Source organism: Neolamprologus brichardi, chromosome 17 (assembly GCF_056152115.1).
Source record: "Neolamprologus brichardi isolate AB-2024 chromosome 17, ASM5615211v1, whole genome shotgun sequence".
NCBI lineage: Eukaryota > Metazoa > Chordata > Actinopteri > Cichliformes > Cichlidae > Neolamprologus > Neolamprologus brichardi.
The window spans coordinates 32,179,991-32,202,996 of record NC_142120.1 but is presented as its reverse complement, the minus strand read 5'-3'; the positions used below and the strand labels follow the sequence as shown (position 1 = coordinate 32,202,996).

At 39.4% G+C, this 23,006-nt stretch overlaps 2 protein-coding genes across 13 annotated transcripts in view; one reads left to right on the top strand and one right to left on the bottom strand.

The window, feature by feature from the left end:
* Positions 1-23,006, top strand: part of dock7 (dedicator of cytokinesis 7) — a 48,939-nt gene that overhangs the window by 6,005 nt on the left and 19,928 nt on the right. For 5 of the 12 annotated variants that reach the window (XM_035913482.2, XM_006803981.3, XM_006803979.3 and 2 more), the window contains exons 3-24: positions 1,115-1,290; positions 2,039-2,107; positions 2,212-2,341; positions 2,480-2,692; positions 2,844-2,929; positions 3,036-3,102; positions 3,603-3,752; positions 4,151-4,231; positions 4,481-4,643; positions 5,084-5,226; positions 5,334-5,427; positions 5,550-5,712; positions 15,394-15,511; positions 15,686-15,756; positions 17,699-17,837; positions 18,137-18,238; positions 18,498-18,584; positions 19,344-19,575; positions 19,663-19,827; positions 20,015-20,035; positions 21,349-21,518; positions 22,648-22,740. In XM_035913482.2, coding sequence (XP_035769375.2) covers positions 1,115-1,290; positions 2,039-2,107; positions 2,212-2,341; positions 2,480-2,692; positions 2,844-2,929; positions 3,036-3,102; positions 3,603-3,752; positions 4,151-4,231; positions 4,481-4,643; positions 5,084-5,226; positions 5,334-5,427; positions 5,550-5,712; positions 15,394-15,511; positions 15,686-15,756; positions 17,699-17,837; positions 18,137-18,238; positions 18,498-18,584; positions 19,344-19,575; positions 19,663-19,827; positions 20,015-20,035; positions 21,349-21,518; positions 22,648-22,740 — 2,733 coding nt within the window. The remainder of the gene's footprint in view (positions 1-1,114; positions 1,291-2,038; positions 2,108-2,211; positions 2,342-2,479; positions 2,693-2,843; positions 2,930-3,035; positions 3,103-3,602; positions 3,753-4,150; positions 4,232-4,480; positions 4,644-5,083; positions 5,227-5,333; positions 5,428-5,549; positions 5,713-15,393; positions 15,512-15,685; positions 15,757-17,698; positions 17,838-18,136; positions 18,239-18,497; positions 18,585-19,343; positions 19,576-19,662; positions 19,828-20,014; positions 20,036-21,348; positions 21,519-22,647; positions 22,741-23,006) is intronic. The other 7 variants (XM_006803984.3, XM_006803983.3, XM_006803980.3 and 4 more) reach the window with 3 other exon arrangements.
* On the bottom strand, positions 6,705-10,668 carry angptl3 (angiopoietin like 3). The gene is made up of 7 exons (XM_006803977.3): positions 10,038-10,668; positions 9,727-9,837; positions 9,465-9,576; positions 9,244-9,357; positions 8,916-9,011; positions 7,984-8,256; positions 6,705-7,826 (listed from the first exon to the last, which is right to left on the bottom strand). The coding sequence occupies exons 1-7, from the start codon at positions 10,563-10,565 to the stop codon at positions 7,642-7,644; spliced, it is 1,419 nt and encodes a 472-aa protein (XP_006804040.1). The 5' UTR covers positions 10,566-10,668; the 3' UTR covers positions 6,705-7,641.

Below are 23,006 nucleotides of genomic sequence, written 5' to 3'. Positions count from 1 at the left end.
AATAAGAACAGCACTAACAGAAAGATGAGCGAGTTGTTTGTTTGTTTGTTTTTGCTAGGACGAATGGCAAGGTGGAAACTCAACAACAATGTTAGCAACACATGTGCAAATCAGAGAAGCAGACAAAGTGACTTATAATTAGCATATAAAGTAATTCTAGAGTTGATTATATTATCAGACATTTGAAACTGAAATGGAGTTGGAAGCCCTTTCAGGCAAGATATCTGTTTTAAAGGCCCTGAATGGTGTAGAGATGCGGGCATTAGAAAGAAACCCAAGTAGAGGATGCAGCCATAAGTTTTATTCACGTATATAGTGATTGGCTTGTTTTGCGTTGCTTTGCAGTTAACTGTAGGTCTGTGTTATCTCCGGTTGTGTATATTTTTATCACTCCTTCGTATGTCCATCACCAGTATTCTTTGCTTCTACAGGTCGTTGCTTTTCATCGCCACAAGTTACAAAAGGAATTTCATTGACATACACGGTGTGTGGTTACCACATTACTGCTAGTATCCTCCCCTGTGTCAGCGCTAGGGATGGGTACCGGTATCGGTTCTGACATAAACGGTAGTAACCAGACCGAAAAGCAGCGCACATTTTGGTGCTTTATTTCGGTGCTTTTTGTTTCCTGAGATGTGATACACTTTGGATCGGAAAAAACCTAAACGATACCCATCCCTAGTCAGCGCAGTAAGACCCATGATGTCATTAGCCTGTGATAATCTGGCTGCTTGTATCAGCTTTGAGGATATTCTCAAATCCCACACGGATCTTTCTTACAACTGATTTTTTTATTTATTTTGAAATTAACAATGATCTGAAATCTAAAACAGTTCCCCTAACAGAATTGACATAAATCACCTCATATTTTAGATCTATTATTGCAGAACATGGTGCTCTATAATAGAGTGACAAATAACACCAGCTCTCCCTTTTTTCTCAATAACTGCATTTGTGAAGCATTTGCTTAAAAGTAGAGAGGACTTTATTAAGACATTTGTAGACAAAGAAAAAAAAGTAGCCGAGCTGTACTGGCGTGTATGCCCTTAACAGCTACTTAACTTCTCCCATCCCTCTGATTTTCTCCCTGTCACACTTTCTCATCGCCCACCAGGTTCCGCTCACGGAGGCGGTGGAGCCGGTGGATTTTGAGGAGTACCTTATCACTCACCCTCCCATCGTTGAGTCAGGTCCCCTGAGAGATCTGATTGAGTTTCCCCCAGATGACATTGAGGTCATCTACACACCCAGGGAGTGTCGCACAGTGGTACAAGCTGTCCCTGAAGATGGGTAAGGCTGCCGTGGAAGAAAGATGTGGAGTGTGCTTTGTTGTTGTTTTTCTTTTCTTTTCTTCATTTAATAGCATCTGGAATTTAATGTGTTGATCTAGAGAGACTAGTAATTGTTTGTAATGCAAATAATTTGTGTTAAATGTACAAACAAATGAGCTATAAAAGACTGTAATATATAGTGGAGATTGAATAATTTAGATAAAGTTGAGAGCACATATTTCAAATTAATGTGAAATCGTAGGTTTTAATGAGGAATAGTGATCTTGGTTCCATATTTCATTTTCCAAAAACAATTATCATTTACTCAACAGCAATATATTTATATGTCAAGGCACTGTCCTTAAATCATTTGCTACATTTGTATGAGGCTGCGTTATCTTACTATATCTTATTAAATATAGTAAGATAAGCTTACCTACAGTTTAATAGAGGTGCAAAAATTAAGAATGGAAGGCAAATGCCTGTATATTAGATGTGTATGTAAACTGTTTGGTTACTAAGTTAATGAGCGCCTTGGAATCCTTCAAACTATGTGGGCTTAATGTCTGTACTTAATGTAGTGCTTAGTATTTCAGAAGAGATGGCAGAAGCATTACAAGTTTGCTTCAGCGTGTGATATACCAGAAAGATGTATTTATTTCAACACATTTAATGGTCTGCCATCCATATCAGTAAGCCTGCATTTAGAGTCTGACTCTGCTGTTAAAATAATGTTTGTTTGGTTGATTATGTTTGTCTGGCTGCAGGGACACTGATCCTCATGTTAGAGACTGCGTCAGATCCTACACAGAAGACTGGGCAGTCGTCAATAGAAAGTAAGGCTTCACCATGTGAAAATATTCTTAAAATACACATTATGATCCTGAAATAATATTAGTAAATGAATTAAAGTGTTCTAAGTAATGGCTTGTTCCTTCAGATATCATAAGCTTGGTACTGGCTTTAATCCCAACACTCTGGACAAGCAGAAGGAGCGCCAGAAAGGCCTCCCCAAACAGGTGTTTGAAGCTGATGAGATGCCAGACAACAGCAGTTACCAGGATGACCAGGTATCCTTTTTTTCATTAGGAAAATAATTAACCTGAATGATGTGTCTTAATTTCAGATTGACAATATCAAGATACAGGTTTAAAACAGTCCCACAGTGTATATGCTAGTCTGTCTTTTTTGCATTGGTTGTATTGCAGGATGACTTGAAGCGACGGTCAATGTCTATCGATGACACTCCGAGGGGTAGCTGGGCCTGTAGCATTTTTGACTTGAAGAACTCCCTCCCCGATGCCCTGCTTCCTCACCTCCTTGACCGTGCCCCCAATGAGGAGATTGACCGGCATAATGAAGACCAGCGCAAGGCCAACCGCCACCGTGAACTCTTTGCTCTGCACCCCGCCCTCGATGAGGTACAGTAAGCACCTTTCCATATCCTTAAAAACTTTTCTGCTAGTCTCCATTAAAATGATAGTTTATACAATTTTACATAACTGATAAAATTATTGTGCAATTCAGTCTTTTTTATTTTTTTTTACCCCACACGTTTGTGTGAATGTGTAGGAGGAGCCCGTTGAGCGCCACTGTGTGCCTGAAGTACCTAAAGAACACTTTGGACAGAGGCTACTCGTCAAGTGCTTGTCCTTGAAGTAAGTGGTAGACGGCCTTTTTCAGAAAAGAAAAAAACCGCCATGTAGCTCTTTTATTTAACTGCTGCTTTCTGCTGATCCACTCCTTTTTCTCTCCACCTTGAAGGTTTGAGATCGAAATTGAACCCATATTTGCTAGTTTGGCCTTATATGATGTCAAGGAAAAGAAAAAGGTAAGCTGTTATGCTTTACTCAGTGCCTCCTCAGCTCTGAGTTGTTGGGTCACTTCTGCAAACCGTTAAAATCGTTGGGAGGCCAAACGAATTTGATGAGTGGGCTATTAAATTTTATGTTGTGGGCCTGTTATGTTTTTGGGAATGCCGTTAAATCATACTCTGGAACTATGTATATATCTGAACAACCTTATCTAGTGCCGCTTCTTTCTGTTCCCTTTTAGCTAACAAACACTAGAGGGTAGCAGATGCCTTGATAAGTAGATCTCTCATATATAATGCCCTTCACGGCTCCATAAACTTCTCTGGTGGCTTATTCATCACTGAGATGTTAACATGTTTGCCAGCCTCCACGAGCAAGAAGCCATGCTTCAGTAATAGAGTCATCAGAAATTACAATTAAATAATAATAGTTGTGATGGCGTAGTGCTATGATTACATTTAACAGGTGTTTTGGTCAAATAATAATTATCCGTGTGTCTGTTTCATGTGTCCTTCAGATATCAGAAAACTTTTTCTTTGACCTAAACTCTGAGCAGACAAAAGCGATGCTGCGTCCTCACATTCAGACAGCAGCCATCTCCACGCTGGCTCGCTCTGCCATATTCTCCATCACCTACCCCTCCCAGGATGTCTTCCTAGTTATCAAGGTGAAACAGTCATGCTAGAATTTCATCTCTCTTGTCAACTTTTGTTTTGTAATACGTAAAAGAGTACTAATAGCTGGTTTCCCTGAATGTTAGATATCCATGATTATGCAATGCCATCAGTATAAGGGTACTTGAGGCTTCATGTTTCTCTTACAGAAATGTCTTTTAATAAATTACAAGTAAAACCTTGACTTATTGTCCCTCTTTGATAGCACCAGAATACATTACATCAACCAAAACAAACAATGGACAGTTTTTCATTGCAGTGTTTGACTTAGTATGAAAGATAAAGCTTAAATGAAGAAACCTGCTGTCCTTTCACAATTTGACACAATCTTCTGACCTGTTTCACTGCACGTGAGTGTTGTTACTGAAGGCTGTGTTTGCTTTGTCAACAGCTGGAAAAAGTACTGCAGCAGGGTGATATTGGAGAGTGCGCAGAGCCCTATATGGTCTTCAAAGAGTCAGACGCTGCCAAGGTACAATGAGAGTGAATTAGATGATGAATACCACAAAAGCTCAGTCTCAGATGTATTTCAGTTATATGTGATGTCATAATAAATGTATTTATTCATTACTGTTTCTGCAACTGCAAGTACTCATTTAAAAGTACATTCCTTTTCATGGTCATCTCCTAATTTTACTACCAATATGTTGCAGTGAATAAAAATTCATTGTTAATGTACCACAAACCCTGTATTTACGTTAACATTTCTATTTTTTTATAGAACAAGGAGAAGCTGGAGAAGCTTCGAGGCCAGTCAGAGCAGTTCTGCCAACGTCTGGGGCGCTACCGAATGCCCTTTGCGTGGACCGCCATCCATCTAATGAACATTGTTAACAGTGCCGGCAGCCTGGAGAGAGATACAGAGCTAGAGATGAGCCTCTCAGGTCTAACCATCTTCTTTTAATGCAAGCTTTCTAACTGTAATTGTAGACGTTGACCATGTATCTCAGAATGATATCAAAAGTTCCAGTGAGTAGGAAAAAAAAACATGGCAGTGTTTTTTATGCCCACTTTCCATGTCACACATGGTCTAGTTGAAGAGACCATAACAGACATGGCAGTCATGCATTAGGTGCATGGACATTTCAGTAAATTGGTGTGCTTTAGAAGCAAACAGGGCAACATCATATTGATCCCTGCTGTGTTATTTTTACTGTGACCCTTGGTGTTTGACTACCCTTTGACCTTAGAGGTAATCTTTGATGCTGACTGGTGGCGGCAGCCTTCTGTTGCTATGGCAGATTAGAACAATGTCTGCATGTTCAGAGTGAAAAATAAATGTGGGCTTTAAAATGTTGAGTTTGTTTTTGTTGTATCTTTTTAGAGAGGAAAGGCTCATGGTCTGAACGGAGGAACTCGAGCATTATGGGAAGGCGTTCTCTGGAGAGAACTACAAGTGGAGATGAATCATGTAGCCTGACAGGTTTTAGACCTGCAACACTTACCATCACCAACTTCTTTAAACAGGTCCATGTGAATGTGCTTGCTCACATGATAGTAGATTATTAGTATTAGATTACTTTTCCTTCCCTTTGTCATTTTCTCATGGTTTTTTATGCTACATGTTATTTTAGGAGGGAGACAGACTTAGCGATGAGGATTTGTATAAGTTCTTAGCTGATATGAGAAGACCGTCTTCAGTGCTGAGGAGACTCAGACCTATCACAGGTACTTAAAAGTGGAATTTATGCTTTCCTTTGATCGTCCTGATTTGAAATCTGAAAATGATTCTTTGCTCTTTCTTTAACACTCCTTTCCCCTTCCTCTGACTACTCACACTCTCACCACAGCCCAGTTGAAGCTGGACATTTCTCCAGCTCCGGAAAACCCCCACTACTGCTTGACCCCTGACCTCCTGCAGGTTAAGCCTTACCCAGACAGCAGAGTGCGTCCCACCAGGGAGATCCTTGAGTTTCCTGCCAGGGACGTCTATGTGCCGAACACCATATACAGGTACAGAAAAAAACATCTGTAGTGAATGAATAACGTCTTAATGGTTGTTTATTTGTCTGTTTGACATCGAGATTACACAAAAAATGAATTACAAACCAGTTTGTACTTAACTTAACATCTAAATACTACTTCACTCTTCAGCTCACTGGTTAAAAAAATGTATTTTATTGATGGATGTGTTTATTGAGACCTGCAGTGTCTACAAGGCTGTGAGTCAACTCGCAGTCAAAACGTGTGTTTTTATTTTAATATCTTTTCTGATTGTCCTCAATCTTGGCGTCTGACATTTGCCCTTTATTCAGTAATAATTTTAAAGACCAAAACTAATGCTGAAATTAATCAAAAATGAAGTAAAACTTAACATTTTCAAACAATAAAAACTGAAGTGAAACAAGAAATTCCAATCTGGAAACTAATTGAGGCTAAAGTGAATTAAAAACAAAAAAGGGTTATTTAAGGGTTAAAATAAATTAATAATAATTATTAATAATAATTAGAAGATATGAAACAGTGTTGACAGGATTTATATTACTGTGCAGTATAAACTATGTGAGGAGTATTTTATAAATTACACCTGCCATTTTTTCTGTTGTGTTCCATCCAGAACATTTTATGTTAGCATACAATGTTGTACTGCTGAAAACTTCAAGGGGTTACATGAAGTATGAATTTACTATTGTTACATGAGTCTATATCAGTAAAGATTTTCAGTTTGTTCTTTTTTTTTTTTTTCTTTGAGCAGTATATTTTTGATAGACCAATATTAGGTGATTACATCCAGACGTTACCAGACAGGTGCTGACAGGGCCTGACTGTCTGCAGATGCAATTGGCCTGTGACTGATAGTTAGCCGAACTGAGTTAAGTGGAGTTACAGTGGTTTTATTCCTTAGATCTCATTTTCATTAGTGTGTCAACCTTTCAACATGTCCTCTTTACTTATTTAACTCCATTTGGTTCAAGACAAAATTAAACAAAGAAATAGTACCATAGTTTTGTTTTTTTATACAGGTAGATTTATTTTTGGCCTCATAAATATGATTTTAGCGCACAAAGCTGCTTCTCACAGTGATGTGTTAGTATGAGAACCTTTACAGTACAGTTGGGTATTTTGTAATAATGAGCAAAAGTCAATATGACTCAATAATGTAGGAAACACACAGAAATTATAATTTTCTAGCGGTACCTGCATAAATCATATCATATCATAGTTTAAATACAGAATAAAAAAAATATAAAAGAATAAGAAAAAGAAAAATCAGTGCGCTGTCTAAAGCTTTCTAGTTTGTAGTGGACTTTTTTCAGAAGCAGAAGATAATCTTTTTACCTTGACTTGCATAACTTGCATGCTTTATGTAGTAATCTGTTGGTATTTGTCCCTTTAGCCACTTTGAACATGTAGTTCTTCCAAAGATACTTTAAAATACCTTGTTTTGTTGTTGTCATAAATGTATCCAAGTTCACCTTAATGGTTGTTAAGCAGTGTGGGTTTCAAAATTGTAGTCTATTCTCAAAAACCTCATTTGCTGTTATACAACTGCAATGTATTGCTTTGCAATCAATTCTGAATTAGGTTGCTGATGTGGATCAATATGTCTGTTTTGCAAGCGATGACAGATGTTGCATAATGACAGTTCTACTTACTGTCCTTGTCGGATCAGACACAGTAGGTTAACAACCTGTGTGCCACGGTGCAACAGGTCGGCATTTGCTGACATCTGACATTTTTTTGTTCTGCTATCTGGTGGTGAGCACTAGCCAATGGCCGAATAATGTTAGGGAGGAATCTGCTCAATGATGTGGGTGAATTAAGACTGGACATATGGAAGGCCTGTGTTATGTCACTTCCCCCTCCTGTTGAACCTTTTAGATGTCCGTGTATTGGGAAAAAAAAGCCAATAGTATATTATATAGTGTGTGGACAGGGGGCTCAGTTGGAGATATCAGCAGTTGAAGCTTGTCGAATGGAGATTTTGGTCATCTTGAGTGAATATGAGGAGCCTGTGGTTGGCCTCCAGTGAATGCCCTTCCTCCTCATCATGCGCCCCTTTGGTCTCAGCCACATATGCCTAGCATTAAGGTTGGTTTCACCGCAAGCATTGAGCCACCAGCCACCTGCCAGGGAGTCAAGATAGGAAATTATATCAGCATATATCAGTTTTAGCTATGTGATTTTGTCTTGTTTAGAAAAAAATGTCTTCATCAGAGATAATTATTTATTTTATTACTATGGTGGAGAAACATTCCAAGATACTGTGACTTGGGATTGTACCTGTGGAGCTGCGTGCACAGTTGGAGTTTTGGTTGCTGTCTGTGTTTCTGTCTTTTGTGGCAAATCTCATGCCGGTGGAGTTGGCCATGGTATCAGGCAGGTCACCTGAGAAATGGCTGACACGAAGACTATAGTCCTTGGAGGGACCTTCCAGTGAGAAGCGGTATTCAGCCCAGTGTTTTTCCTCCTTCCAGTCCTCCAAATCAACACGAAGGATGTAAACACCTTCCTGTGTAATGCTGTGAATCTTTTTTAGGCCCAGCCAGAAGTCCTCTGTGTGACAAATCAAATTTATTTTGTTTATTTGTAGGAAAAACAAATCTCAGAAACTCTGAAGTCTCAGTTCATCTTATAATGGATTGAAAATTGTAATTAACTTCCAGCAGACTTTGGGTCAACCAGGTATTAAAAGCATGCTGTTAGTAGCATGTGGGTTGTAATCATTAGGCAGGTAGCTGTGAAAGAAGGTTGAAACTCATCTTTTGCAGATGAAGAGCCTTTTTGTTGTAAATGGGTTATGAGTGCTTGTATGAGCATACCAAGTGCTGTAGGGAAGGCTGCCAAACTGGCTGTGTGCTCAGATAATACAGGAAGTCGTTCAGGGCCGATATTTGACAATTATTGTTTCCTGTGACCAAGGCTATAGGGAGCACTTACAAATGCTCCTGCAACCAAGACACTGCTGACACAATAGATTTTCTACTTTAATAGAAAATATTTAGGAACTGTTCTGATCAATTGATTATGGCTTTTTCTTTATATTGTGTCAGCCCCTATTGTTTTCTGCTACTTTCCGTATATATTTTTTTCCTGAATATGCCATGACATTTGTGAAAAATGAATGTTTATTACGAGTAAAGATTGTCATTTTTTTTGTTAATTCTAAAAATAGAATATTTTATTTAAAAATTTAAACCATAAAGTGTACTCACTTTCCAGATCTCCAAAACCTTTTTCGTACTTTTCCCATGTCTGATCAAAATCCACCGAACCATCAACCCTGCGCTGGATGACTGTTGAACCCCCTTCTGTAAAAGAACAAAGAAATATTTCAGGGAATGTAAAAGTTTTGTCATAAATAATGTGAGTAGGTTATCAACTTTTTTTTCTTCTTCTTTTTTTCTTTTCTTTTCTTTTGCTCTTTCCTCAATCATTGTAGAAATCATAAATGCCAGTGTGTTATCTAAAAAATGTCAGAGCTTGTGAATGCAGAAATGGTATTTGGACGTCTTTGATGAGAACTCAAGATTGCTTACCCACCTGAACTCATTTCACAGAAAACGTTGAACGGCTCTGATTGGTTTGGTTTGATAACGTAGACACCGCTATTTGTTTCTCCTTTGTTAAACACGTCAGTGCAGTCCATGGGAAAATCTGGGGGGAAAAAAACAGTGTAGAAAAGCCAAATGAATTCCTTAACTCTACTTTTATTTAAGTAAGTTTGGCATTTAGAAAGATATTTGAGTATATTAAGTAATTACCACTTGTTTCCAGGCCAGTTGAGTTTCCTTTCAGATATTCAAACATATCAAGAGTTTCGTACTCAGAGTCCATTTGTTTATCAGCTGTATCTTGAAAACTCTCATAGCTGAGCTGCAGGAGATACAAGTGAGTCACTCATTTTAAATGGTTTTATATATAGTTTAAACAGAATGTGCATTGGTAATGTAACAAATTAGATTCTCAGAGATTTCAGATATTTTCCCTTGAAAGGCAAAATATAATGATTTCTAGTACAAGTACCTTTTCCTCCAGGTTTTTAATCTTTATTTTCTGGTAGTCCAGCTGATCATGTTGCTCCTTCACAGCTTTCAGAAGATTGCCAATTGTTTTATCTTGAGCTTCAATCACTTCCTAAAAAATATAATACTTTGAGTCTTATGTGTTGATGTGAAAGTTTTTCAGGAAAAATGTAAAACAGTTAACTCAGTTTGTAAAATGCAGTTAAATCTGTTTAGTGGACAAACACTGCACAAACACAGCTTATCTCCTCATTCAGTGAGCATATCTTGACTGACTTGTGTTGTAAAGTTTTAGCTGCTGAAGCATCTTACCTTGAGAGATGTGATTTCACTAAGCTGATCGGCAGGGACCATGCTCTGCGACAAGCCCTTCAGTCTTTCTTCGAGGTTCCCCACCTTGCTCTGCAGTTGTGTGCGCTCCTGCAGAATGTTGTTGATCTTCGAGTTGATTTCCAGTGACAAATTCTTGATCTCCTCATTGTTGGCCTTCAAAAAGGTAGTGGTCTTCTTGAGCTCTTCCTCTTCCTCTTTAATCTCCGATGTGACGACTGAGAGCTGGTAAAAAGAGCGGTCAAAAATATTGAGCTTTTGGAAGATGTCGTTGATCTGTGCCTTGGTCTTGTGGACAAACTCTCGTAAACTCTGGCCTAACTGGAGGAGGCCGTTTGCTAGTAGGCGAACATCGTCCAGCATGGCAAAGCGAGACCTGGGCTCGGGTTGGATCGGTGCTATGGTGGAAGCCTGGGAAGGCAGGGTCGGGTGTTCTTGTCTACCCGAGGCTTCCAGGGGGGCAGCAACGGTTGAACTGGTTAGCACCAGCAACAGAAAAAATACCTTCATGATGATTTTTCTATTCCAGTCCTAGAACCCTGCTTCAGCTTTACTCGTGTTCTCCTCTACACTCTTCTCTCTGCTGCCTCTGCTGCTAAGCTAGACTTCTTTGCTGCTAAAGCAATACGAGAACGTCGAGCTGCCTCGTGTTATATACTGCCCTCTCAGTAAAGGAGGGGGGATTAGCTGCTCATTAATCCCTACTATGTTTTTAGCCATGTACCCCACCTCCTCCCAAATCCCCCTTGACCCCTCCCTCTTCTGAACAAACAAATCACAGCAGTGTGCAAAGGACATGTGTCTACCCCCCCCCCCCCCCCCCCCCACACACACACACACACACACACACACACACGCACTCACACACGCACATACACTCACACTACCCATTTAACCCCAATCCCCTCTCCATACCACACCCTACCCTGCTCTCCAGCACTTTAGCTGATCAGCAGAAAGCCAACAATGACCACTGTGTTTTGATGGATCGTCAGCCTGATCAATCTCAAACCTTATAACCCTGCACTCACTGGGCTCTGATTGATAATGCTGTGTGTAATTAATGCTCCTGGGTTTGATTTAGCATCCTGCTGAATCAGCCTCACACCAGACACACACACACACACTCTCTCGCTCTCTTGCTCTTCTTTCTCTTTTTGTCTGGAGATGGGATTGAGTCTGTCATCTGTGCCAGGTTTGAGCTCCTGAGTATGAATGATTTCAGAGAGTTTGGATATTATGTACTCATCATCACAATTTTATTGCTCACTCATTTTGTCCCTTCAGATATGTCATGGCCTGTTTTTGTGTGTGGGAAATACTGAGTTTTCTGATTAGTTTGCAGCTTTTAAGGAATCATTCCTGTGCACTAGGATCACTCGTAAAAAACAAAAAACAGTTTTATAGGCTTGCAGTGGAAGTGAAATATGCTGACCTTCAACTGTGGTGGATGGTGGAACTAATCAGTAAAAATGTTTTGGTGTAATATTTAACTGGAATATAAATGTTGTAATTTTGTCATAGTAACACATTGCTGCATTTAAAAAAATAAAGCAAATAGTTTAACACTTGAAATTGTCCATAAAAACATAAGTTTTTAGTTTTGTTTCTTTATTTTCTTAATTAGCGTTAGCTTAAACTGTTAAATTTACAGTTACTATGCATTAAAATACCACACAGTCGTTACAATGAGCTTGCTAGTAATTTGTGGTTTTAAGGATTTAGTACCTTAGGTTGGAGTGATTACTGGTCTTTTATACGAAAAGGGGAGGAACCAAACTTGGTAAGGAAAAGAAGGACTGAGTAAATGGGCCAGAAATTTACTTTATTGGCATAAAGTTCCTAACAATATTTAGCTCTCTAGCCTCCATTCCAGTACAGTGATTATTGTTTTGACTAACTTGAAGATACTTGAGAGTTAACATGTAACATCTCATGCTGGAGTTCACCGTTTAACTGCAGACGGCACATCCTCAAATTTTTGTGTTGATAGTCAGCAGACTTATACCCAGACAGGCATCCATAAAGTTGTTTCACTTCTTTTTCGTACTGCATCTATTTGATAACTTGTTGGAATGTCCAAAGACGCCTATTACTGTGACTCAGGCAGATCTCAAACATGCTAGCTTAATGTTTTGATGTCAGAGACATCTGATTTCAAATTCTCACTCAAGGCATGTAGAAACATATTTGCATGTCCTTGAATATCTCACTATATGTTGGCTGGTGAGTAGGACACCACTCTTCTGTACTGGTTAATTAGCAGTAGGGCTGGGCGATATGGCCTAAAATTCATATCGCGATATAATTTGAAGCACGTGCAGTAACAATATATATCGCGATATATTCTTTTCTTCTGTATAACGCATTTTCCACACTATAAGGCACACTTAAAATCCTTTATTTTTCTCAAAAATCAAGAGTGTGCCTTATGCATGAATTCTGGTTGTGCTTACTGACCTCGAACCAATTTTGGCGTGCAGAAATCTGTTAAAAAATGTTTTAGTACAACTTTGGTAAGCCGCACTGCTTGATGGATTGTCAGAGCATTACGGCTGCCGTAGTGAGGAGCTTCACGGAGTAATCTGGGTCCAAAACTCTGTCCACTTCAGGTCCCAAAGTCAAACGAACACTGAGAGTTAAAAACTGTCTAAATTCTTTAATCTTTAAAATCATCAGCGTTGCTGCTTTACCCGGTGTAACAATTAAGTTTAACATCCAGGCATCCACGAAAACAGAATTTATTAAATTTAATGGAGTTACAAGTTAACAGGAAGTTAGCTCGCTAGTTTCCACCTAAACATGACATACCATGTTCTGACTGAGAGATTTTTGAAACTAATTAAAACGTACAGCTCTGCTGCCACTTCCAACATAAATGAAGACAGAAAACTAAACAGCAGTGGCGTTTGCAGGGTTACTGAAGTCGGACTACCTGGTATATAATGTTGTGCTAAGTGATTGCTAGCGACACAGCTATGTTAGCATAACATTAGCACAGTGAAGCTGGAGGATGAACGCCAACTTTTTTTCCACTCGATAAAAGTTAACGTGAGGGATTCTGGTGGTCAGGGACAAATGCAATCGCATAGCAGGACGCTATACACGGGCCAAACTTCAGTCAGGAGAACAACTGAGATCATTCATCCACAATACGAGGTTAGTCATTAATATACTGCAACATAGAGCAGCTGCGAGAAAATTCAACATTAATGAATCAATGTTATGGAAGTGGATCAAGCACAGTTTTTGGCTTTCTCCATATTTCAAAAGTGCTTCATCTCTTTGCTATGACTCTCGGCATAATTTGCAGATGATAATGGTTGTAGCCATTGCGATGCTTTCGACCAAAACAGGCAGAGCTTGATGACATCATCAACATGCGCTATCGCGATAGAGCGGTATAGTTAAAATCTCTATCGTTGGCCAAATTTATATAGTTTCTATCGTATATCGTTTATATCGCCCACCCCTAATTAGCAGGTTGGGACATTTGTGACTAAGTGGAAATTGTCTCCATGTAATGTATTTAAAGAAATTCACTTTTCAATGTTTAAACATAGATTTTTGTTATCTTAAAAAGAAATTTAAAATGGGTCTGAAAAAGTAACTCTGAAATCTTACCTTAACAAGTCTAGAACAATTATTTCACTGCATTATTTTACTACATTATCAGTCTTGAAGAATATATGAAAAATCCTTCAGAACAATGTGTGACAAAGGTAATGTTTTGGACTTGTGGAGTGTGATCTACCTCTACCAGGTCACATAGATCAAGAAGCACTTAAGAATCCTACTAAATTAATAATTCAGTTTTTAATACTCTATAATTACTCGTACTGGGAAATTTTTCCAACGACATCTAATCTGTTTATTAGAAAGTTAATGTTTTATTTAGAGCTGATAAACGGTGCCAGTTTTCCCTTATGGAGCCCCTCATCTCAAAATAGTAACTGTGCCGAAGTGCCATCTACAATGTAAAGTTTGCTTTCACATGTGTACTTATTAACTGAAGTTGAATCGGATGAGGTGAAGTGACCAATCAGGAATGCTTCCATTTGTGCTTTTATGGGTATTTCAGCTCTGCCACAGTAATGTCATCCTGGGGTCTATTTCAGTTCAACAGCCTGCTTCAGAACAGCCATGACGATCACTAGGACATGCTAGATGGATGTTAACAGAGGAAAAGATGGATTAGATTTTTAATCATTAGACAAAGATTCCCACGATTCCTTGTCACTTGTGGTTCCAGCTGCGGTCTCTGTGGGGTTATCCCCCACAGAATCGACTACGTCATTGCGGTTTGTCAGCTGATCCCAGGTTTCTTTACACTTCCTATTCTGGGGCTTCCTCCTCCTTCCCAACAGTTCAGTAACGAGTATACCACACACATTTTGGCAACAATGAATGGGATTGTGAAGTAAAACAAGAGATTGACCAGGTGCCTTTTATCTCATGTATATGAATTAATTGCAAAAAACGTCCAGTGTAAACCAAAGTAGTCTGGCTTATAGGGAGACTTACTTCACATGGAAGCAGTTCTAAAAATAGCATCTCAAATTCGGAAAATTTTCCCCAGGGCCCTCAGCCGTTTATTCTCCACACATTATTCTGGTTTCCTTCTTTGCACGAAATTACGGACGATAATGCCACGCTCTCAGTACCCATCTTAAAATATTTGAAATCATTGCAGATAGTTAATATCCTTTTGTAGTGATTTATACAGTTCCCATTCCCCTCTTATCTAACCCATTCTGAAAAGTAAAGTCTATTTGCAATGGTTACCTTTCATGGTTACTGACAGGCCAAGCCTCCCTTAAGTACCAGTCAGAATAGGTTTAGCTGCTGTGGGAGCCTTACCCCTTTTAATTGATCAGTTCGTGGAAACTGATGTAACAGTGTTAGGCAAGTAGGTCAAGCACTTTCAGAGACACTTGGTTATTAGAGTTAAAGGTCATTAATCCTCTTTACGTAGTCAAATGATATGGCCCTCCTTTTGGATTATTTTTCAAATCTGTATTTGAACATGTGCTACGCAGTATTATAAAATTTGCTGAGGTGTATTAAAGTTACCACTTTATAATAGTTTACCTTGTGATGATGAGTAACACTTCTGCTTCCTAGATGTATTTTAAGGCCTGGAAAATGTAAACAATATGAATCTGTATGTTAAACCTCTCAGTTGCAAAAAGATTTTGATATAAAGGTAAATTGCTCTAAGGTTTATGTTATGCTTCTTTACTGTTTTATTCCTGTCTTTTAATTCCAGTGTGGTTGGATCTCTGATGTGCATTTTTTTTTCTCTTTGTGTCTGTGCTCTTGAACATATATTTTTCAGAAATCTGCTATATGTGAACCCTCAGAGTCTGAACTTTGCCAACCGCCAAGGCTCCGCCCGCAACATCACTGTGAAAGTGCAATTTATGAACGGAGAAGATCCAAGCAATGCAATGCCGGTACACAATGATTTTCCAGAACATGAAGATTGTTGTTTTTGAATCTTTGTCAAGCTATGAGTGTAATATCCGTCAGACGTTTTAGTGTCTTGGCAACTTTTATTACGCAGGTAATAATTAAAAAATACATTTTTGATTATCTGATTTATTGTAAAACTGTTGTTTATTCCTCAGGTAATATTTGGGAAGTCAAGTTGTGCTGATTTCTACAAAGAGGCCTACACTGCAGTGGTGTACCACAACAGGTGTGTTTTGGTTGAAATAAGCTACATAGTGTGCTGTTCCAAACGCGTAGTCAAAAATCAACTCTACTCTGAAAAATCAGGAAAAAGGATGTTAACTTTGATCTGTATCAAAATGAGAGAAAAACATATCCTAAAAGACAAAGCACAAGCAGATCAGGTAAAACATCCTCATTGTTTTGAGGACAAAAATCAACCATTTGGGGAAAAAACCCCACTGCAAACCAAGGAATATATAGAATAGCATTTATTATTTACCAAAGTTGTAAAGATATTTTCTTAATTTGCATGTTTTTTTTATTCTTTTATATACTTTACACTGTTCAGATTAATAACAGTAATGCATCCATCCATTTTTTTAAACCACTAAACCAAATCAATGACACGAAGGGTGGGAGGAGCCTATCCTAGCGGACACTGGGGAAAATATCTGGTAGATAAAGACAAAAACGGTTCACATTCACATCTATAGGCAATTTAGAGTCACCACTTAATCTACCACGCAGAAGGCAGCCAGAGTACCTGGAGAGAGCCCACTCAGGAACAGGGGGAACATGCAAGTTCTTCACAGAAAGGCACCAGGTTGCTTTCAGGTGTGGACGCAGAGCCTTCTTGCTGTGAGGTGACGGTGCTGATCACTGCACCAGCATGCCAGCTTACAAAGGCCAGAAATTTAAAAGGTGGGGAAAAATCACCACTACTTCAAGATCACTGTAAAGTCTGCGCTTGTCCTACATTCAGTGCTATTTTTTTTTAGAAATGGGTTAAGTTCATTTTTAGATGGTTTCAAGTGGTGTTCATTTTAATAACTAGTGTAAATTGTTGACAGTGCCTTTGTTGTTATTTATATCTGAGTGACAGTAGCACTTTGACTAGGAATTTGCTGCAAAAGAAGAAATGTCAATACAGTTTGCATTTTGCTTAGAACTAGCACAAAATATATTACTATGTATATCTCTAAAAAAAAGAAATGCCATAAGAAAGAACTGCTTTCTCCATCTTGAATTTGCTGTTGGTTTTAATGGCTGCCAATAACCTACAATCATTTCCAATAAAAGATTCTCCTGATGCTGTTTTTGCTCCAGGATTTTTCATTTTCTGGTCCAGAACCAAACTGTTTCTTCCCATGAGAAATCAGTTGCCTTCTATGACCCTTTTAAGCAGTTTGGGTTGTTTCCATCCTTGAAGCTATCTTAGTATCTGTTGATGGGCTTACTATAGCTGTGGTTGTTTGTTTCTGAAAGTTTCCTCCTGGGGGACTTGTAAGAATTCAGCTGAAGTGAATAATAATGTGTTTATATAATTTCTTTATTTTTAGATCACTTGAACCTCTGCTTTACTTGAGACAAATATTCCCAAGTTAAGAATTGGGGGTGGAAATGGAATATGTTTAGGTCAATTGATATAAATATTTGTAATTGTGGGGGTGAAAATGGAGCACATAAGCCTGTTAAGCCAGTTTATAAAACAACAGGCCTAATGTATTCAGTATACTTTGCAATTAACTCTCTAAAAGCCTTCTGGGAAAGCATTGAGAAAAGCCTTTGCATATTTTTGACTGACGTGTGCTCCCAGTAACATATACTGATCACCAGTATTGAAGAGGTGTTAACCAGTGAGCAGGCAGTTGGTAGAACAGCGCACTTGCACATTTGATACAGCTAAGAAACTCTTCTACTGTTCTCTATGCCTAAGTTGTGCTTATACAGTGTGTTCAGACAGTGGAAAATCTATAGTTATAGTGGCTGTAGCTGGAACCATCAGCCAAGTGACGCAACATCGAGATAGCGGCCTGAACTGTATGATATGCCTACACAGTTTAATCGATTGAGTGCAAGCTACTCAAAAGAGATTAGTTCTCAATTATCTGACTCTAAAATGATCAGTTTGTGATACTCATGAAATTCTTTTTGTTTTTTTTGTTTTTTTTTACTAATTGATGTAGATCTCCTGACTTTCATGACGAGATTAAGATCAAACTGCCCGCCTCTCTGTCAGACCACCACCACATTCTTTTCACCTTTTACCATGTCAGCTGCCAGCAGAAGCAGAACACACCACTGGAGACTCCTGTGGGATACACGGTAAAATCATGTGATAATACACGTGTGTATAATTTCAAATTTGTGCTCTGTTCTTTCATAGCTGTGAATTTAGACACGCCCACTTCAAACCCCATTTGCAAAAAGACACAAATGAAAGAAATCTAACTGAAAATAGCCCAAGTACAACATATGAAAGGGTGAAAAAAAGATTCATTTATTTAGCGAGATGTTTACACAGCCTACAAATCTTTTTCAAAACAGTCACTCACATTCTCCTAGTGAATTTAGAAGATGTATGTGAATTGTTTATCATTTATCTCTCTCTTTTTTGTGTGCAGTGGATTCCCATGTTGCAGAACGGGCGTCTGAGAACGGGACACTTCTGTCTGCCCGTGTCTCTGGAAAAACCACCACAGTCCTACTCTGTTCTCTCCCCAGATGTAAGATGCATTTTTTTAAGCTTATATTGAATGAAACAAGCATAATGCAGAGAGATGAGCTAAAGGAGAACTTCTAATGTTTCTATATTAAATATAACTAGCGTGCTATATATGGGATTCCCAGGATGCACTTCAGAAATCATTATTATATAATACTGCATTATCACAAGCAAATCAGATAACCTGGCCCTCCCTTTCATTGTTTCTCTCTGTTATGTAAGTACCACTCGAATTTACTCTCCCTTCATTTTACCTTCAGGTCCCTCTCCCGGGCATGAAGTGGGTAGACAACCACCGAGGAGTATTCAATGTAGAAGTGGTCGCTGTTTCAACCATCCACACACAGGTAATAGTACTAAGCACAACGGCTTCACAGTAGCTACAGTAGTTTTGTGCATTTTTCAGATTCATTAGTTAAATTATGTCCTAGCATGTAAAACCTTAGAATAGCAACATAACCTGTTAGTTTGAAACAAAGATGGACAGATTTATTATTGTAATGTGACTCAAAATATTTCACTTAACGTTAATAGAAAAAACATTATTTTCACATCTAAACTGTAATTCCTTCCCAGCGCCAGTTTATTAGATAGTGATTCTTACCTTGCCAGTAATTTACTGAGGCCTACTCCATCTCTGATTTGACTGTGGTGTTGGGAGGGGCTTGACCATGGCTTCTAAGAACCCAGCTGGGACTAATGTGCTCATAAATCACTGTTCTTGGCACAGATTAGACTTGTTGGATTCTCCTGTGTACTTGTAGCAATGTTCGGCTTGCGGTTTTTACACGGGGAGCCAACTTGCTGGTTTAGCAAAGAATACAGAAGAATAGATCCAAGCTTACTTTTGTTGACTTTCTTCCCCTTTAGCTTTTTCATCCTTGTACGCAATTGTGTTTTCTAATTCTTGCCCTCTTCTTCTCTTGGTATTTTTTTTTCTATCCATTAATCTTTGTCACATTTCTTTCTTCCTTTATCTCCTTTTTACGTGATTTTCTCTGTTTGCCACTTCCACATTATGGTACCGACATTTGTTTTTGCCAAAAAACTTTCTCTCTCTTATTAACCTCATCTCTACCCCCATTCCTCCAACTGTCCATCATTAGGACCAGTACCTGGATAAGTTCTTTGCGTTGGTGCATGCCCTGGATGAGCACATGTTCCCAGTAAGGATAGGAGACATGCGAATCATGGAGAACAACCTGGAAACTGAGCTCAAGTCCAGCATTGCAGCACTAAACTCGTCCCAACTTGAACCAATAGTTCGATTCCTTCACCTTCTACTTGACAAGTTGGTGTTGCTGGTAGTGCGCCCGCCTGTCATTGCTGGACAGATAGGTATGATAAAGGCCTGCACCAGATAAAAACGAAAGGCTGCACTTGTGATTATGTTAACTAGCAGTAAGCTCTTCTCTTTGTCTTTAGTGAATCTTGGGCAAGCATGTTTTGAGGTGATGGCCTCCATAGTGAACCGGCTTCATAAGTACCTGGACACCAACCAGGACATGCATGGCCGCAACAGCCTGCTGTCTTCATACATCCACTATGTCTTCCGCTTGCCCAGCACCGACCCCAACTCACCCTCGCCAGGTACAGTGACTACAGTGTCCTCCCATTTTTCTTTATCCTGAATCTTCTATTTTCTCCTTTTAAGTTAACCTCTTTCAACCCTTAACTCATCAAATCTTCCTGCCATAATTTTCTTTTTCTATTTCTTTTCATCTTTTACTATTTTTTTCCTCCCACATCCATTTTGTCTTCTACCTGCTCAACACAGACACCAACTCATCCTTAACAGGTAGATATGGCCAGCATCTGTACATCACAACAGATTTAGCCTTTGGATAAAAGTTACAGTTGTTTTTTTGGTGTATTGGCTAGGGATGGGTATCGTTTAGGTTTTATCCGATACCGGTACCAAACCGGTACTTTTGAAACGGTGCCGGTGCGTAAACAGTGCTCAAACCGGTGCTTAAAGAATGGAGAACACAAAATTGGTCCAAAAACCTCTCATGTTCTGCTGTTTTTTTTGTAAAAAGATAACAATGTTAGCCTTTTCTGCAGCTATAGGGGATTTATGGCATCACTCTTGGCTGGAAGCAGTGCTTAATCAATGGAAAAAAAACACAAACTTTGTCCAAAAACCTCTCATGTTTAGCTGTTTTCCACTTTTTCTTTGGTCATTTTAGCTTTTTTGGCCAGGGTGAAGAGAGTATCTGCCATCAAACAAGAAGACAGCCGCATGTAGCTACGATTGTGTTTGCTAGTTCAACTTACGTGCATTAATGTAATAACATGGTTAGCCTACTCAACGTAAATTACACACAAACAACATTAAGCTACTCACGCAGAGAAGAACGGCTGCTGCTGCCATCATCATCCGTCATCATTTCTGCTACACTGGCAGGGCTAGGGGCCAGGACTCTCCTCTTCGGGTTTTTGGGGGATGTTGCTAACTCCGGGTCCGATAACAGGCACCACACCCGCAGTAGATGTGCCTGGTGTGAGGTCTCGCAGCAAGCTATCAAATATGGCACATTTCTCGGCTTTAACAAAATGCTATACATCGCCAGGTGTTTCATCAGATTCGAGGTGTTACCTCCTTTGCACAGTATCACCTTAAAGCACTTGTTGCAGGCTGCTAAGTTTGTATCTTTTGCTGTGAAGTACAGCCAGACTTTGACCGCTTCGCCTTGGGCATTTTTAATCTAAAGCTCTGCTCTAAAAGAACGTACGTACCTGGGCCCGCCTACTACGCTTGCAAAGGTAAAATGATTGGCTAGAATCCAAAGTGTATGACATTTCAGGGGGAAAAAAAGCACCGAAATAAAGCACCAAAATGTGCGCTGCTTTTCGGTCTGGTTACTACCGTTTATGTCAGAACCGGTGCCATAATGGCACCGGATACCGGTACCCATCCCTAGTATTGGCTTGTATTTGGTATATACAGGTTTTTGGGTTTTTTTGCAGTGGCTTTTGTTGTTAAACCATCCACTGCCAGAAGTGTTAATAAACTACTCTGAAATAATGGGTTCATTACTGGATGGTTAGGTGCAGTGGCTCATCGAAGTCCTATTTTCCTCATTTCCTTTCTGTTGTGTGTCGCCAAAGGCCCAGGAGGGTTGGGAGGTTCGGTTCACTATGCCACCATGGCTCGCTCAGCTGTTCGACCAGCCAGCCTTAACCTCAACCGCTCCCGTAGTCTTAGCAACAGTAACCCCGACATCTCCGGTACGCCCACCTCTCCTGACGATGAGGTCCGCTCCATCATTGGCAGCAAGGTAAGGTCTTCAAGTCATACACGACCCTTTCTCTGAGTGGTCATTCAGTTTTCTGTTAAATCTTTAACGAAGCACTAAAATTCTTACATGTGGTCCAAATGTGGCCTGAACCCACGCTCATATTTTTGGGAGCACTTTGCTCTAAATTTGGCTCATACATACTCCATGTGGATGTCAGATACTGTAGTTAATTATTTAACACTGTTGTAATGTAGGAGCTCTTGCTCTGTGATGTATTTTTAGACAGACTCGTGTAAGGTATTTGTACTGAATATGCGTATCTTAAACCACACAAGGTAGAGGCCTCCCTCTGCACAGTGACCCACAGTTTTATCAACATGTAAACTGCATGAGCGCTGTGCAAACACAAGCTTGAACATCTTATCTCTCCAACCGTTGTGCGAGCAACCTGTCACACACATATACTCACTCACTCACATGCTGTGCACAAATAATGCTTATTATGCATTGTGAAAAATGTACGTTGTATTTAGTTTAAAGTCAAATCAGTCAAGATTAAATATTGTTTCAATAGCCATGTCTTTTCTGAGGACTCTAACAGTAGCATAGTCTCTTCAGTCTTTTTTTGATTTCTTTGTTCCTTTTTATTTCATTTTATTCTTTTAATTGAGGTCATGTATTTTGTCTCATATAATTTGGGAGTTCCCACTTCAAACTTTTTTTTTCATATAACCCCCTCAAAAAACCCAACAAATATGTGAACAGTGACTGAATGATGTAATGTGCCTTTCTAATGGTCTTGCTATATTTGTAACCATGACATGATGGATGCAGCCCCTTTTTTTGATGAATGTTTCCTTTTGCTGCTAATACTTAACTAAACCATTCTTCTCTTGTCTCTTAGGGAGGGGTAGTTGTTGTTGGGGGGGGGGTTAACGCAGAGAAAGAAAGGGAGAGAGAGAACCTTTGTGCTTTGCTCCTATGTGGTGATGATTTTTAATTTACTGACAGCTAACCGTTTTGAGGCCCTTGGCATCGTCCAGCTGTCCTGACCTCTGAACCTCTTTAACTTGTCATTATTCCTTCCCTCCTCCTTCTCCCCCCCGTGCTGCTCGCTTGTTCCCTTGCTTCCCGCCTGCCTTGTGTCCTTTGACCCTGGCACCCCTAGGGCTTAGACCGATCCAACTCGTGGGTGAACACCATGGGCTCTAAGAGTGCCCCCTGGGGATCCAGCCCTGGGTCCGCTCCAGAAACCATGCAGGTGGTTTTATGAATGCCCCGTCCTCCACTTTGCCTCACGACAAAAACAACCTACACTTAAGGGATACTGACATATTTGGAGTTTTGGCTTATTTGTGTGCTTTGCTGGAATCATTAATAGCGAGACATATCGGGTATATCAGTACTTATTCATTCTAAGGTTTTTCATTTTTGTGTCTTTTTATTTTGTCATGCTCACACCTTTCATTAATATTTTCAGCCTATCCTTCAAGCTCTTTGCAGTGGTTTTAAGTGACCTGGCTGTGA